The 16,934-nt window shown below is 37.1% G+C and overlaps 1 protein-coding gene across 1 annotated transcript in view; it reads right to left on the bottom strand.

Annotated features, from left to right (window-relative positions):
• Nucleotides 1-16,934, bottom strand: part of ASCC3 (activating signal cointegrator 1 complex subunit 3) — a 211,215-nt gene that overhangs the window by 173,608 nt on the left and 20,673 nt on the right. The window contains exons 5-8 of the mRNA XM_060689118.2: nucleotides 16,461-16,581; nucleotides 15,402-15,609; nucleotides 13,581-13,722; nucleotides 11,729-11,854 (exon numbers count right to left, since the gene is read on the bottom strand). Coding sequence (XP_060545101.2) covers nucleotides 11,729-11,854; nucleotides 13,581-13,722; nucleotides 15,402-15,609; nucleotides 16,461-16,581 — 597 coding nt within the window. The remainder of the gene's footprint in view (nucleotides 1-11,728; nucleotides 11,855-13,580; nucleotides 13,723-15,401; nucleotides 15,610-16,460; nucleotides 16,582-16,934) is intronic.

The following is a 16,934-nucleotide window of genomic DNA, read 5'->3' on the forward strand; positions in this document are numbered from 1 at the left end:
ATGAAAACCTGGGGCATAAAATCAAGAAATGATAAATTGAAACACAAACATTAAAAACAGAAAGCAAAAGTATATTGAGTTAGTTTTAAACCTGCTTTAAAATCTATCCACCTCCTTTTTGAGAAGATACACCAGCCAGCCTTTCTCCTGCCCTACATTTACTTCGGTTGTAGGACAAACTTCATTCCATTCTTTAGAAGAAAAACACACAGGGGACAAGTGCACCCCAAACTCATGAGATCCAGAAAGGAAAAGGTGGTCAACCTGATATCCTCCAGATCATTTTCAATACAAAGGCCCTGAGTCCCAGCCTACAGGGAAATTGAAGTTTAGAGTATTCAGAGGGGAACAGGTTGTGTTATCCTGCTGTAAGGTCTCAGGTCACATTCACAATAAAACTGGAAGAAAGGAAAAAACCTTCATAGCATCAGTGACATAAGCGAGCATATTGCTATCACACTGTCTTTTCTAAAAGAAAGACAGACAGCTCAAAGCACTTCTCAACTCTAGTGGGGACTAGATCACTGCATAGCTGGAGGTCATCCAAGAAAGGGGAAGGCAGGTCACTAGTACATCTCAAAGACAGATGCATATTCCATTAAGATAGCAAAATTGTAGCCAACTGAACTTAAATACACTTCTCCGTTTGATCAAAGCACGTAAGGCCAAAAGTCTGATTTTTTAGACAGACATTGAAAATAGTGGCATTTCTCCCACAGCTGATAATTTTTAATTTTCAAGTGCTCCTTGTTTCATCTGCCTGTTGAGTGCAAAATTAAAGATATAAACTGTGTTGCTGCAAATAAAATTATGTGAGATAGAGGCAATGTGGAAAAATAACTCGCGGTAGGAGTAATGTGCAAGATATAGCTTAGAGAGGTCATAGCATTTTGGTATCCAAGAAAACCTAGTAGTAAGAATGTTATTTTGATATTCTTGTTTTATCACCCAATCTAAAACATTCAGCTACTTTTCCCATCCTAGAACAGTTTGCCATACATCTAGATAAATTAGTACATTTCAGTGTACTAATTTAAACCTATACAGCAGAATAGGAGACTTGAGGCCTTCCAAATGTTCCCAAACTATAATTCCCAATATGCTCAATAGTGGGAGACCCTGTATACTTTTGGAAAATATGGATAATTGCAAGTTACTTTCCCTTGATATAGATCACATTATGAGATATTGGTGTTATCTCACCTTTTTGTATGATTCTGCATAAAGTCATCTGAAGATATTCGTCCTTTAATGGCTAATTAAGGAGATAATGATAACAGCTTGCCTGTCTATCATGACACTCAAGATCAGCATTGTCCTTCAAAGATCACCTGTTTAGAAACAACTCTGAAGAACTGCAACTAGTTGGGAAAAAATTATGGTATGTATTCTCAGATTTAACTAAGGAATGTAGTCAATTTACGTCTCTAATTTTATTCCTGTTATAGTTCCTCTGCTATTTTAAATGTAGATTTAATGATATTTAAACCACTACTTTAATTCTCCTTTTGTTTCTTAATTTTATTGTGTTAGGTTACATTGTTAGCACAACTGATGGAGGATACAGATATAATAATTTAGAAACACATACAGTTAAAGAGTAGATAATGTTTAAAGCTGTATATTAAAAAAACACCGAGATTTGTACATACATAAAACATCAGAGCGCTCCAGCAGATAGAAGCTTCCTTGGTATTCCCCACTTGTTCATAGCACATACTTTATAGTTCACAATAGCAAATAGGCAAATAAGGAAGACAATAAATGGAGTAATGACATTCACCACAGCAATGCCCAGATGTGTTCATGATACTCAGTCAGCCATCTTCCACTCAATTCTGGAAGCCTTACTACAGAAGCTATGTTTTCTAGGAAAGAACCCAATTTTCCTATATATGCTTTGAGTTCCTAGAAAACATAATTTCACACCAACAGAAGCGCAAAATTGTCAGAAAATGCACTCAACTGGTGTGTATTTATTGCGCAATAAAACTGTGGAGCACAAAGGCCCAGAGTAAGATTTCCTTCTCTACAGGCATTACTAATGGTACAGTTTCCAGCTGTTTGTGCATGAGTCACGATTAAAGCCTTCAACAATCTTACCACTTTAGGGATCTCCACACATACCGAATAATGATTTTTCAGAGTACATATTTAATTTGCCTGTTCTCCTATGATGGGAGATAAACCACCTCCTTCAAGCTTGGTGCTACAATATCTATTTAACAAAAAGGGGGCAGAACTGACAAACACTATTTTAAAGGGTAATTATAGCTGACAGAGGTAATAAACTTAACCCATCAAGGAGGAGTGAGGCAATTGTGAATACAAAGAACATTATTCCAAGAATAAACATTAATGTCATGGGCTCTGTTTTAATACAACTCGTTTTTCTCAAGTTCTTCACTTCATACAATAACTAACCAGAGTAAAAGTCTATTAATAACATATATATGTGTATGTACAAACTGGTAGAAGAATGTTATCCACCACCCTCTAGGCTTTCATCCGAATCTTTGTCACACAAAACATGTTCTTCAACATCTCCCTTTTGAGGACACATTGAACACTGGATTTTATTTACGCTCCATATAGCTCTAGCTACAGGGACCCCTGGTTCTAGAGTTGCCATCAGTCTTTCAGAATTGAAGTCACACAACTCTAAACAGCATCACTCAATTTAGTAGAGAGCCTCAAATGGTTACATTGCGAGATAGATGTGTAAAATGGAACTGAGCTCCATCTTCAAAACACACTAAATGTACTCCATAATTCTGATAATTTTATAAGTTACTTGGAAATTTGGAAAACAGCATAAAGATGCTGAAAGCAGTCAAAGAAGAGGGAAGCACTTTGTGCAACAGAATCTAAAAGAGACAGACTTCAAGTTTAAGACCTGCAGAGATTTTCTAAAATAATATATAGTATGTCGCTCTAGCAATCATTAAATTCTTTAAAGAAATCCTCTGGAATTTCAGGAAACCACATTGGATTGTGCTATCTGAATAGTTTATGGATACTCTAAGGACTTTTAGTCAAAAGTTACCACACAACTTTAACAATGGCCATTTGGAAGACTTAAACAACTGCAGGCATTTTAAACATGAATGTAGTAGTACCTTGATACTCATCATTAATTGTTTCTGGGAAGTGCGATGAGTACCAAAAATGATGAGTGCCAAATAAATGTTTCCCATAAGGAATAATGTAGTGAGTCCCAAGGCAACCAACACCAACAAGTTCTAGTTTGTGCATTGAGCACGAAACAAATGATGAGAACCGGAACAACATTTTTGTGTCAAAATGTATTGAGTACCAAATTTGATGCGTTTCAAAGCAATTGAGTACCAAGCTACTACTGTATTACAATTAAATACTTCATATTCATTTTAAAATATACTTCTTAGGGGGAAAACTGTAAAACTCATGAACCAGAATATGCTTATTGTTTTGAGTAATCATATTTAGAAGAGACTGCAAGCTATTAATTATCAGTATGACTTACTTTTTCTTCCCCATTTTGTTTTAGAACAGAATATTTAAACAAATGCATTCAGCAATCAACAGTTTTCAGGTTACTGACACTGGGTATGCTGTAACATTATATGTAAAACTAGTTAAACTGGTGGGCAAAAGAATAGTGTTTTATATAGTTTCTAGTTGCTTGCAGCTGGCCCTCAGTAACTGAGCAGTTTTCTTTTTTCATAGCAGCTGGCATTCTTTGTTAATTAATTAATTAATTCATTTATCAAATTTCTATACTGCCCTACTCCCGGGGGACTCAGGGCGGTGAACAGCCAAGATAAAACACAGATAATACAAACATTAAAAGTCCATTAAAATTATTAAATATTTTGGCCGAAAACAAATTTAAAACACCCAATTTGTAAAACAGATTAAACGATTTAAAAATTTAAAAGGGAGAGTTAGGCCAGGCCAGCCTGCTGAAATAAAAATATTTTGAGAGCACGACGAAACGTGCGCGGATCCGGGATCCTCCGTATCTCTGGGGGGAGCTCGTTCCAGATGGTAGGTGCTCCCACAGAGAAGGCTCTCCCCCCTGGGGGCCGCCAGTCGACACTGTTTGGCCAACAGCCAAACAGTGTTAGTTAAGCATTTTGGAAGTATAATACAATATATAATTCAAGCATATTCCATGGCATTTCATATAGTGCATAGATTTTGTGAGTTATTTGCTATATATATGCACACACGCACACTCAATTTATTTGTCATGTTATTGAAATGAAAATTTCTCACAGTACAGGCAGGTATGATGTGGCTGTAACAGCAGCAATCAGCTGGATCATATTAAGTACCTATCTAATCCAAGCTCCCCTCATGAACAAACAAATGCCTATGACAAAATTATAAGAGTAATTGCAACAAGAATAATGGTACTCTGCTGCCAATGGTTTTTCAACAGTTGGCATCCAAAGGCAAATGTGACTAAGCATTATAGCCTTGTATTTCATGAATTTGTCTATCTCAGTTTTAAAATGGTCCAAAGTGATGACCAACAGTACATCTTACGGTTGGAAATGCCACACCTGAACTATGTGCAGTGATTGTTTTTGCCTACTTTGATTCTCTCAATGTTCAGTTTGACAGAATGACTTCAGAGTTGCTTTATTTTACTATACTATGTATAGTTTTATATTCTTCTACCATGCCCTGTTCTTATTTGCCCTTTTCCTTAAGCTAACTCTCATCAAATAACGTAATATTTCTTCTCCCACCCTTTAGAGACCATTCTGGCTTCCTTAGAATTCATCCTTTCCAGTTTTAAAACTGTATAATCTAGTTCAAGCAAGGTCCCCATCACATAAAGGGACTGTGATACAGGTGGTATATTTTTAATTCTTGTTCTAAGAATTTCAAGTCTACCTTTTGTTCGGCATCCTCAGTATCAATTGATATTTTGATCAAAATGCACACTTGAGACCTGTACATCTCAAGCTTTACTACTGCACTGAGTTGCTCTAAAATGCAATTTGTTTCTTCTCCAGGCCTTATATTTTATTTTTCTGGTAATAGCAATAGCACTTAGACTTATATACCTCTTCACAATGCCTTACAGCCCTTCCTAAGCAGTCTACAGAGTCAGCATATTGCTCCCAAAAAGCTGGGTCCTCATTTTACCGACCTCAGAAGGATGGATGCCTGAGTCAACCTGGAGCCGGTGAGACTCGAACTGCCAAAGTGCTGGCAGCCCACAGTCAGCAGAAGTAGCCTGCAGTACTGCATTCTAAGCACTGCACCACCATGGCTCATACTAGATGTTTCAAACTAGAAACATTTATTTATTTACAAATTATTTCAAAGTTTTAGAACTTTTGTTTTTTAAAAGTTTTATATTTATTTGGTGAAAGATAAAAAAAAGTCATTATAACTAATTTGCATTGTCACTTCATATGGTTTTGGGGGGGCAAATGGTATAAATGAAATCTGTAATATATGCTCTTCTAATAGAATGGTGGCCGCGCGGGTGGTGATGGGAGTGACGTGGCGCTCCCATGTAACGCCTCTCCTGCGCAAGCTGCACTGGCTCCCGGTGGTCTTCCGAGTGCGCTTCAAGGTTTTGGTTATCACCTTTAGAGCGCTCCATGGCTTAGGACCTGGTTATTTACGGGACTGCCTGTTACCACCAATAGCCTCCCACCGATCAGTACGCTCCCATAGAGAAGGGCTCCTCTGGGTGCCGTCGGCCAAACAATGTCGACTGGTGGCCCCCAGGGGGAGAGCCTTCTCTGTGGGGGCACCTACTATCTGGAACGAGCTCCCCCCGGAGATACGGAGGATCCCGGATCTGCGCACCTTCCGTCGCACGCTCAAGACGTTCTTATTTCATCAAGCTGGCCTGACCTAAGATTTTTCCCCTTTTTAAATGGAAATTTTAAATTTGGTTTTAAATTATTGGGGTTTTAAAATTCAGCCAAATTATTTAATTTGTTTTATTCTATTTTAAATTTTGTATTTATATGTTTTATTCTATGGCTGTTCACCGCCCTGAGTCCTTCGGGAGTAGGGCGGTATACAAATTTAATAAAATGAACGAAATGAATGAAATTCTGATATCTCCCCAAATGCCAAAATAATGCTATAATTTCTTCTGCAACCTGCTGAATAGCAGGACAGAATTATGGTAGGTGGCTTTTTGCATGTGCAAACCAAACTCATTTGAGTCTAGCTTGGCTAAAGTTTTTAGAGAAGTTGCATTTCTAATTTCTACCATTCCAACAAGAACATTTCCAGATATCACAGCATTTAGGCGAGGTGGCTGAAGGCACCTTTTTTTCCTAATTATTGTCTATAAATTTGTAGGGCACATAATATGTATTCAGTTAGTGCCTAACACTGACAAAAAGAGGGCACTATTTTGTTCTTACCCAGAGCAGATTTTTAATGTGTAAAACTCAAAATAATTATCTGCTTTTGTAACTTTCACTATGTATGCCATTTTGTCACAAAAGTTTAACTCTAGTTAATAACAGTATTTAAATTTTAGTTGTTACTTAGTAATTATATGGAAAAAGACAATCTAAATTTCCTAAAGTAGAAATTACATAACACTTGCATTTAGAAATCATGAACTTAATTTCACAAGATACAGCCATTCTTTTTCAACTGAATGAAAACAAAGTATTCACCTTTTAAATTCCAGAAAATTTATCAAAATACATTAGCAAAGACAGTGTCATATAGATGTCATTCATAGTTCTTCATAACTGTTACCAATATAACTCCTTTAAATAAGTTAGCTAGGTTGTGTGAACCTAGTTAACTCTACCTTGTTCAGTAGACTATTGTTCAACTGTGGCATAACATAAATTTATACCCTTTCTATGGTTAGAGGCTAGGAGTGTCATGGGCCCCCTCAGAACCCGGTTCGGAGGAGGAGTTGGAACTGGGACTGTCTGACAGGGAAGGTACACCAGGGACTGAGGACTATGCTGTCCTAGGACCCTCAGGCATTGGGGGAGGTTGTCAGTGTGCACACAGTGTGACTATTTTGAGACAACCCAAGAGCAAAATACAGTAAACAGAGGTTTGTCTTTCAAATAGTGGTTTATCTACAAGGAATATATACATACACATACTAGGAAAGCCAGGCAATCAATCAATCAACTATAGCACAGAAGCACACACAGAGAGACAGATGCCCTCACAGGGCCTCTCTTATATATATATACAGCCTCTTAAAGTCATATCAGCCCAAAAACCTTGCTACTCATTCCCTGTCTTATATCACTGTAGCAGCTGGTCAGCTCTTAAAGTATTTCCCTAATAGAGGTGGTTGACCAGACGGAGAGCTGCCTACCTGCACAGATGAAGAGGAGGATCGGCTGCTGACCAACAGTGGGGCTGATAGGCAGCCAATCTCTTCTGATGAGTAATAACTGTCTACTCCACTCAATCCAAGGGCAAGGAGAGTGGAGCGCAGGAAAGTCCAGAGAAGGGCTGCAAGGGTACTCTGGAGACGGTCGTCCCACCCCTCCTCACAAGGAACATCTGGAGAGGAGTATCTTAAGGAGAAACCTTGGGGAATTAGTCTTTGCCAGGAACAATTGTTTACTTTGGTTTATACTCCCCCGCTTCAACTCATGCCTGTTTGCTGTTTGCCTTGCTTGGAAGATTGCTTTTCATGTTTTGGTTTGGACCTAGCCCTTCTCTTGTGGATTGCATTTGGCCTCTGCTTCACTGGAGCTTTGGAACTGCTTCTTTTTTGTGATTTGTCTTTTTTGTCCTGAGGACTGCCTTTGTATTGTGCGTGGATTCTGCTTGGTGGATTGGATTTAGAAATCTGGACCTTGCCTTGTGAGCATGTTCCTACTCTCTGGACTTTCTCTGTACTACTGGGGCTGGGTTTGGGAGTCTGAGAGTGGTTACCTTCAGAGTAGTGTAAGGGTGGAGTCTTATTGGTTGTTGGAGGGCCTTTGGCTGAAACATTTGTTAAGAGAAGTAAAGAACTCTCTAGAGCCCTGCCCCGGGTCATAACAAGGAGTTTGACACAATAAGAACGCTCAGAACACCTTTGGGATCAAATCCTTTGGTGAAATCCAGAGCCATAGATTAGAAACTAGGTGATTTCCAAAGTCATAAAATGCCAGTTTTAGGAAACCCTAAAAGGCCAAAAATGGGACAATGAAAGAGAAATTCAGCATTGAAAAGACTCTGTTATTCTGTTTCTAACTTCGTCCTATCACCTTCTTTTTCATAGTAAATGGCTCTGAGATCAAAACAATCCTGTCAGTATTAGAGCGTACATGTTTTGAATTATGCCCAGATCTTTAATTACTTCCTGGAATTTTAATCCTGGTCCACTGCCATAAAGATTTTCAGTACTTACAATCACTGATAGCCCCACCCACCTGCAGGTCTAAAAAACATGAAAAAGAGGATGAAAAATACAAGGAGGATAAAATATACATTGGCACCAATCTTTAAAATTGCAATGCCTATAAAGCGAGCAGCTGGATACAGATCGGGGAGAAGGAAGCAAAGGATTGGACTGATCTTTCTATAAAGCTGGAAATGGCCAGAAAACAAAAAAAATATTTAGACTGATTTTTCAGTTGCAGACATAATCTCTCTTCCAGGAATTTCTCCACAAAATCATAGATTAGGACATTGTTTCAAGTACAAGAAATTCCAAAGGTATATGAGAGGTTCTATATTTACTATTCTCAGACTATTTTATAAACTGATAAGCCACAATACCTGATAAAATGAAAAGATTCTAAATAAATGTTTAGTTATATCTTTTTTTGTGTGGTACTATTATATCAATAGGGGAAGAAGAGTCTTACTCAGCTGAATAAATCACGCAGTGTACCTTTTGTGTCTAACTGACATACAGATAAAAGGGTTGATTAAAATCAATAATTTAAATTGGGGCTTTCTGCTTGGTAATTAATATCATGGCTAAAATCAATGTAGATGATTTCCAGCCCCCAGATTCTATCAGCAAGGCCCACTTAACTGGTTTATTTAAAGTCTATATAATTGATGCTTTTCTTAAATAAAATGCACAAGGAAATTCTCTATAGTCACTAATACTGATACTTATTTTCTACACTAGATTTGCTCAAGAGATATAATTCCTATATTCATTAGTGGCAGATGGCTACTGTAAGGTGTACTGTCTTAAGAACCTGAACTATCTTCTCCACTGCTCTGCTCTAATATGCACATAATTAGGAGTCATCTAGCAGATCACATACCTCAACCACACTGTTCCAGAATATTTGTTTGCTTTTGGATTAATATGATATGCAAATATATCCATTATGATGTAGTATTCGGTAAAAGCCAGGCCACAATAGCTTGTTCAGTAAACCATGTTTTTAAACATCTTGTCACTGTGGGTTATGTGAATGCAGCTATTGGCAGATCCAGAAGTTAAAACATTAGATTTGTGTCAGATACAGAAAGGAAATTTTTATCTATTTTGAAACTAGTATATGTTAAGGCTGTCCTCAAGAAAATTGCAACTTTAGAAAGCTGTGAATACTTTATGGCAAATACGCCACCTTTCTTTCTTTTGCTGACTGTATTTAGAACATTAAAATAATATATTGATAGAAATTATGTTTCCTCTGCCTTTACTGAATGTTTATTTGATAGGATATTTGTACAATTTTGTTCCTAAAATATATTTCATGCATTTTTTCTGATACTGAGATTATTTTTGCAATAATGTTCTAATCCATGAATCTTTACTGCACATATTGCTGAATAAGTACTATAAATGGGATAAAAGAAATGTGTGTTATTTATTCATAGGATAAATATGTAAAGCTACTCATAGGTAGAGTATATGTTATTCAAAGACAACAATATACTTCTAGGGTATGATGAGAGCTGTACAACCACTCATCTGAAGCATCAAGCTGAAAAAAAGTGTTCTTAGCATTAGTTATAAAAAGTATTGCTCTCACATTTAAAATAGTCTAAAGTTAGGTTAATACTTTCAAAGACCTCTAAGCCAAACACTTATTTCAGGGTTCAAAAAAAATGTAAGACAGAATCTTATTTTCGGGGAAACATGGTATATCAGGCACTACATCTTGAAAGCACTGCAGAAGCATTTTGAATATTTTTAAGGCTGTGTGATCCAAGGGAACAAGGTTTCAAAAAAAATAGCATATATTTCTTCCTAGGACATTTTATTTTACAAATAAATATAAATATTAAAAAAAGCATCAGGGATTGCTGGGATTTCCATCACTGAGTGATGCAGCAATGATGCATAACATTACATGACAGCATCACTTAGTGACAACAATCCCCTAGTGCCTATTACCATCATTAAGCAGAGATTTTGTGTTGTTAAGCAAGTAACATGTGAGCTGTAAGGTGGCATGCAGGTAAATGGCTGCTATCAGAGGGAGGAGGTTATACAGGTGGCTGTGAGGTGCAAGCACCTCAGGCTGGGGAAGACTGCTGCCAGGAGGGGACGGTGCAAGCAACTGACTACAGTGACTTGCGACTTTCCCTGCTGACTTCATTTATTTTGCTTGTGGAAAACTGGCTGCAAATGGTGATCATGTGTCCACAAGATGCTGCAATTGTTGCAAATGTGAGTCAATTGCCAAGCTCCCAGATTGTGATCACTTTGTCTGAAACGGTACAGGGTTTCCTGCTTGGGCAGGGGGTTGGACTAAGGTCCCTCCCAACTCTGTTATTCTGTTATTTGACCACAATGATACTGGATGGAACTTCAAAGGCTAGTCATAACTACCACTTATTTAGCACCATCATAACTTCACACATCGAATGAACAATCATCAAAATGAAACTACCTGTTTCTAAGAATACAGGACAGGTCAAGGTCTTTGGGAAAAAAGGAATAAATCTCAGTGTTATTTCCAACAGTGAAAAGATCACATATGACCTCTTCAACCCCACTCCCAGGCACAAAAGGGAATTTACATATACTCTTGCCTAGTGTAATAGCAGTATGATAAGCAGCACAGAGAATAAAATTCAGAACTACAGGTAGCCCTCGACTTACAACAGTTCATTAAGTGACTGTTCAAAGTTACAACGTCCTTGAAAAAAGTGACTTATGACCATTTTTTACACAACTGTTGTAGCATCCCCATGGTCACGTGATTTATATTTGGATGCTTGACAACTGATTCGCATTTATGACAGTTGCAATGTCCAGGAGTCATGCAATCACCTTTTGCAAACTTCCGACAAGCAAAGTCAATGGGTTCATTTAACAACCATGTTAATAATTTAACAACTGCAATGATTCACTTAACAAATGTGGCAAGAAACGTCGTAAAATGGAGGGGAAACTCACTTAACAAATTTCTCACTTAATCTAAATTTCAGGGTCAATTGTGGTTGTAAGTAGAGGACTACCTGTACATATAGGAACTTAGTGTTTCAGTGTTGTCACTTTTGGCTTAGTAATCATTTACAAATAAACCATTGTTTATTTTCATCCTATATTTTCCATCTTGGATATGATATATCTACAACATATCTTATTTCTAAGAAATTTATATTTATGATTTTAAAAAAATCTTTAAATTAGAAAAATGTATATATTACTAAAGAAATATAATCACTCCTTATTCAAATAATTTGAATAAGAATAATAACAACAACAGTAATTTTACTTTATCTCCATAATACTGTTCCAATGTATATATTGTAGAACAATAAAAGGCTGAAGTTTCTACAAATGCCTCAGAACAGAATTTCTCCTTACCTCATCTAAATCCTTTATATAAACTGGCTTTTCCACTAAACCCATTGGCATTGCTTCACTGTGAGGTATTTTTACTTCTTCATACATTTTATTATTTTCTCTCTCAATAGCTTCTGGCAAAAGCATCTGTAAAAATTAAAAAGAAGAAAGGGAAGGGGAAAGAAAAACAGTTTAAAGTAATGAATTGGACACAGAACAATTTCTTCTCAGTTAGCAGCGTCAAACTACAGCTAACTAAACAGTTAGCAAACTAAGTATCAGTTTAAACATACTCTAAAACAAGCAAAGGTTTCTAAAAACGGATAAAGCAAATCTTTGGAATTCTATTAAAGTTAATTCACTCCACTTAATATTTCTGGTGTGTTAGATATGTTTCCAATTCTACAGTGACTGTAAAAATTATTATTATTATTTTTTTTAAAAAAAGAGAAATCAGAAAATTGTTTTGGAATACAATAATCTGAATACATGTCATTATATCTTCCACTTACTGAAACTAGAGCCAAGTTTCTGCTTGCAAATGTGACTATTTAAGATGGTCTTTCCACTATCTGCTCAGGATTGGGAAAATTCATGGCAAGCAGCCAAGAAAATAATGAGCTTGTTTTCAGGGGGAGAAAAAAAACATATGGTTCCCTTTCTATTGCACACAGTTTTAACATATTATTGTAGATTATAGATCCCTTTTAAGACTAGCTGTCCTCTATGTAAGATAGACTGTAACTCCCAGAAAGGGCATGACAGCAGGAAATTTCAAGACATAACAGTCCTAACACATCTGGAGGAACATTAGCTGCAGAAATCTGTACAGTATTAGGTTATCCAATGAAATACATTTTGGTAAGAATAAGGCTGCATGCTTTTTGCTGTTTACTTCAACAGCAAAATTATTTGTACACGTGGTCAGAGAGGGCATCTTTCAGTTGGTCAATCAATAATTTGAACTAGATGGCTGCAAGCTTATTTAAAAACAAAGGACTGGCAAAGTGTAGGAATACTTCTACAAAGCTTTTGGATAAAATGGGTCTCTCTATTTTGTCTCTCTCCTTTTATTGAATTTTTTTCTTGTCATTCGTATTACTTCATAATACAGAAACATCTGCACCAATGAATAAAACTAAGTTTGCAAACTGGCTTCAAAACTGAATTCAACTAATTATAATCAGCATTATAACACAGATAGATATCACAGCATGATTAAAGCAAATGTGAAAGCAAATAAGAATGACGCAGAAGAAAGAAAAATAAAAATGTGGTAAATGTAGGACAGTTTGAATATGTTCCCTGTGTTCTAATGAAAATGAAATAATCAGGAATTCTGGCTTGCTTTACCATCTGGTTATGACTTCTTTAGATTCCAAATTAATATACAACGCAAAATTCTAAATCTATGGCCCAGAGATTTGTAACAAATGAATACATTCATTTTTCCATTGTTCCAGCTGAGAATACCTAACATTCTGTAACTCGAGAGCCATTAGGAACAATACAGTTCTCTTCAAGAGCAGATCTAATTTATAACTTGAAGTAACATCTTTCACCCCTTGGGTGGTCCACTAATATATGTTCTTGCCAATAAAAGGATTTCAATATTTCAAGGAAAAAACAGCTGAATATAGCAAAAGTCACCCAAGCCCCCAAACCATTTCATGGAACTAATGGGAATGAATTCTTTAAGATTTCTTTAGGGCTAAGTGATTGACATTTCTCAACATAAGAAAATATGCAGGCACCTATCAAGGGGCGGGGGATAAACAGTAGGAACAAAAATTATCTCTTCAAATACCATCTTAAACTATTCTAAGGAAGCTCACTTAAAGTCATTACTCAGAAGGAAACTTTAAAGGCATACCTTTGATCCGCCAATAAAAGCTGATGTTTTCCTAGCTTCGGCTTGTGAGTCATAAACATGCGGATAATGAATTTTGTCAAATTCCATGTCTCGCTGTCTGCCTAAAACTGGCATCGTGCGAGCGTTCAAAAGCGCTTGTTCTCTGTTACCACAAAAGGAAAACCAGTGACAATCAAAACTGCAGCACATAGGAACTCAACGCAGAATGCAGTGACACCATGGAAATTGTTACAAATTCTAATCAAATTCAACATTAGGGTTAGAGAGCTTCATAACGGACATCAGAGTGGTGTTACATTTCAAACGCTCTTTGAGCAAAGAAGTCTGCACACATTAACATCATCCATGATGGCCCCTTTTAGGGAAGCAGAAACAGGGAACAATTCTCACCTGTCCCCTTCAGTCAAATGAAAGCTATATAATTATGCATAGATATACAGGTACTACTCAAGTTATGATTGCAAATAGGACTGGGATTCTTGATGCTAAGTGATGTGCTTGGAAAACATGATGTTATGTAACCACATTGCTTAATGATCACAAACCGAACAATCCCAAGATATGCAGGTCATTAAGTGGAATGTGAAAAAGGTACCAGGTAAGAAATGCCGAGGTGCCATAGGGTGGAGGCCCTTCGTAGGTAATGCACAAGTTAGGAAAGGGGAACTTGGTGTCCGAGATCAGAAAAGTCAGAGAATGAGAGTGTGGGATGCCTGTGTGCAAGTCCAAGGAGGCCAAAGAAAGAGGGTGCAGGGCACGTGTGTATACGAGTGCAGATAAGCTAAAGGAGGAGGAGGTGTGGTGCATGTGATCCCAGGGAGGCCATACAAAGCGGGTGCAGGGTGCGTGAGTTTGCAAGGGCAGGGTGGCCTGAGAAAAGAGGGGGACAGAGGTGCATGAATATGCAGGCAGGCCAAGGAAAGAGGGCGTTGGGTAAGTGCGATCACAGGGTGGCCGTGGAAAGAGGGTGCTAGTGGGTATGTGACAGAGGTGGGTTTCAGCAGATTCTGACCAGTTCTGGAGAACCGGTAGCAGAAATTTTGAGTAGTTCGGAGAACCGGTAGCAAAAATTCTGACTGGTCCTGCCCCCATCTATTCTCTGCCTCCCGAGTCCCAGCTGATCGGAAGGAAATGAAGATTTTACAGTATCCTTCCCCTGCCAAGCCCACCAAGCCATGCCACGCCCACCAAGCCACGCCCACAGAACCGGTAGTAAAAAAATTTGAAACCCACCACTGGTATGTGGGTGGGTGGCAGTGCAGAAAGGCCCAGGGAAGGAGGGCATGAGTGAGTGTCTGCCTGTGTCTAAACACAGGAAGGCTGGGTTAGGTTTATAATGGATTAATGCCTATAAAAAGCACAGGGAGGCTGGGGAAGGTGGATGCTGGTGTTCGCATGTGTGCATACAAGTGCAAGGAGGGTGCTGGTGTGTGTGTGTGTGTGATGGATCTTCTGAGTGGAGAATGCAGAGCAAAATATTAATTTTAAAAAAGGGTTAACAAGCAATTATTCAAATCAGCCATCCATTCATGCCTTTTAGAATATCTCCTTCTTTAACCAGAAATAGAGTTTTGCTACCTCCATATAGCTTTTTCAAAGGTCAGTAATGTTTGTGAACCCCTTCCAATTTGGCATTGACTAGGTTCACCCATACATTAATGTCTCGCTTAGCAACAGAAATTTTGGGCTCAATTGTGGTTGTAAGTCGAGGACTACCTTTACTTTAATTAAAATTCGATTTATAATTGAAACTTTCTCATCAATAGAGCCAACTAAATGCTTGGCAAACATCAAGGACAGCATTACACTGAAACGTCTTACCTTTGCATCCGTAACTCTTTCGGGTCGAAAGAGATTCCTGCATCAACAAGAATTTCTCCTTCATCCCCAGTTCGTTTTTCTCGCCTGGCATTTCGTTTTTCTTCACGGCGATATAATTTCATTAGCTGCTTCTCTTGTTCAGACTGAATGGTGACTTGGCAGCCATAATTTGGCTTAGAATTTTCTCCTGTAAATTTTCTGCACTGTTCTGTAACACGGAAACACACTCAGTTATTTATAGATTCCTGTTCTCTGCACTCTTGGTTCTGAGCAACACTATGAAAGCTTAAAAGTAACTTTATGAAGTATTTAAAGTTGACTAAAATCTTGAAAAAAAAATGATGTATCAGTTGTATTTCAGATATCCTTGTACAAAATAGAATAGATTCAAGAAGATCCCATCATCAGAATATAATCTAACCCTGAAAAAGGAAGCATATATAGAACAAAGCTTCTTTCTATAAAATACTCAACAAAATTAAAGACCTTAAATTAATGCACTGCAAGTTCATTCCTCCTCCAGTATTCTTGCAGATTTCAATAGAGCTAGCTTCGATTTGGCCTATTAAATGCTTAATTCAATTTGGGTATAAGGGCTTGCTAGTCTGGAAGATGTTTGTATCGGTTATCTAATATTCAATAGTACAACCCTTTATTACTTATTTATCAAATTTATATAGCTACCCATCCCACAAATGTGATTTTTTTTTTTACACAGACTGAGATATCACAGTGATGTATTTTAAACCTGATTATTCTGGAACACTAGAAGGCAAATTCCTTTATCATAGACTCGGAATATTTGGAGCATTCTGATGGATCATCTCCCAACGAAAAATGCAATCAAACTATCTATCTATCAAACTATTGACAATCATGTTCACCTATTTTTTAAAAAAAAATACATCTCAAAAAGATGTGATTTTTAAACTCTTTACAGATTAAATAAACCATGCATTTAAAATTTTTGTTTTTATCAGTCTCACTATAATTTATAAAATAATTTATTTTTCTTACAGAAAGAATTGAACTATGCAACTTTGTAAACTTGATACTTACCTTGTAAAGATTGTAGTCTGTAATCATTTGGCCCAGAGAAAGATCTTTCCACAATGTCAATTCTGTTCTGCAGGAGCTTTTCTATTAATTCAAATCCTTCAGGTCCTAGTAATTCAAACAACTGAACATTTGGGGGTAGGGGGGGGAGAGAAATAAAATATATATGATTTTATCATTTTCATTGATGCTATCTATTCACAAAAGTCTGCATATTCACAATTTGAAGCTACCATGTTCAACAATTGAAAAACGTTCAGTGTTTTTTCTATTTGCCATTATACATGGAATCTATGCACATGAAGGTACTATAAGATTTTACTAGTGACATTAGGGGATGACCTACAAAGGATCAAAAGCTGATTAAGAGAGCCCATTTTCTTATATTTCTTATATATTTTCTTATATTATATTTCTTATATATAGATTCATTTCAGCATCAAGCAGCATGAATACACTACACAGAAAGATACCGCT

The sequence above is a fragment of the Pantherophis guttatus genome, chromosome 1 (genome assembly GCF_059756535.1).
Source record: "Pantherophis guttatus breed Tessera chromosome 1, ASM5975653v1, whole genome shotgun sequence".
NCBI classification, from domain to species: Eukaryota; Metazoa; Chordata; class Lepidosauria; order Squamata; family Colubridae; genus Pantherophis; species Pantherophis guttatus.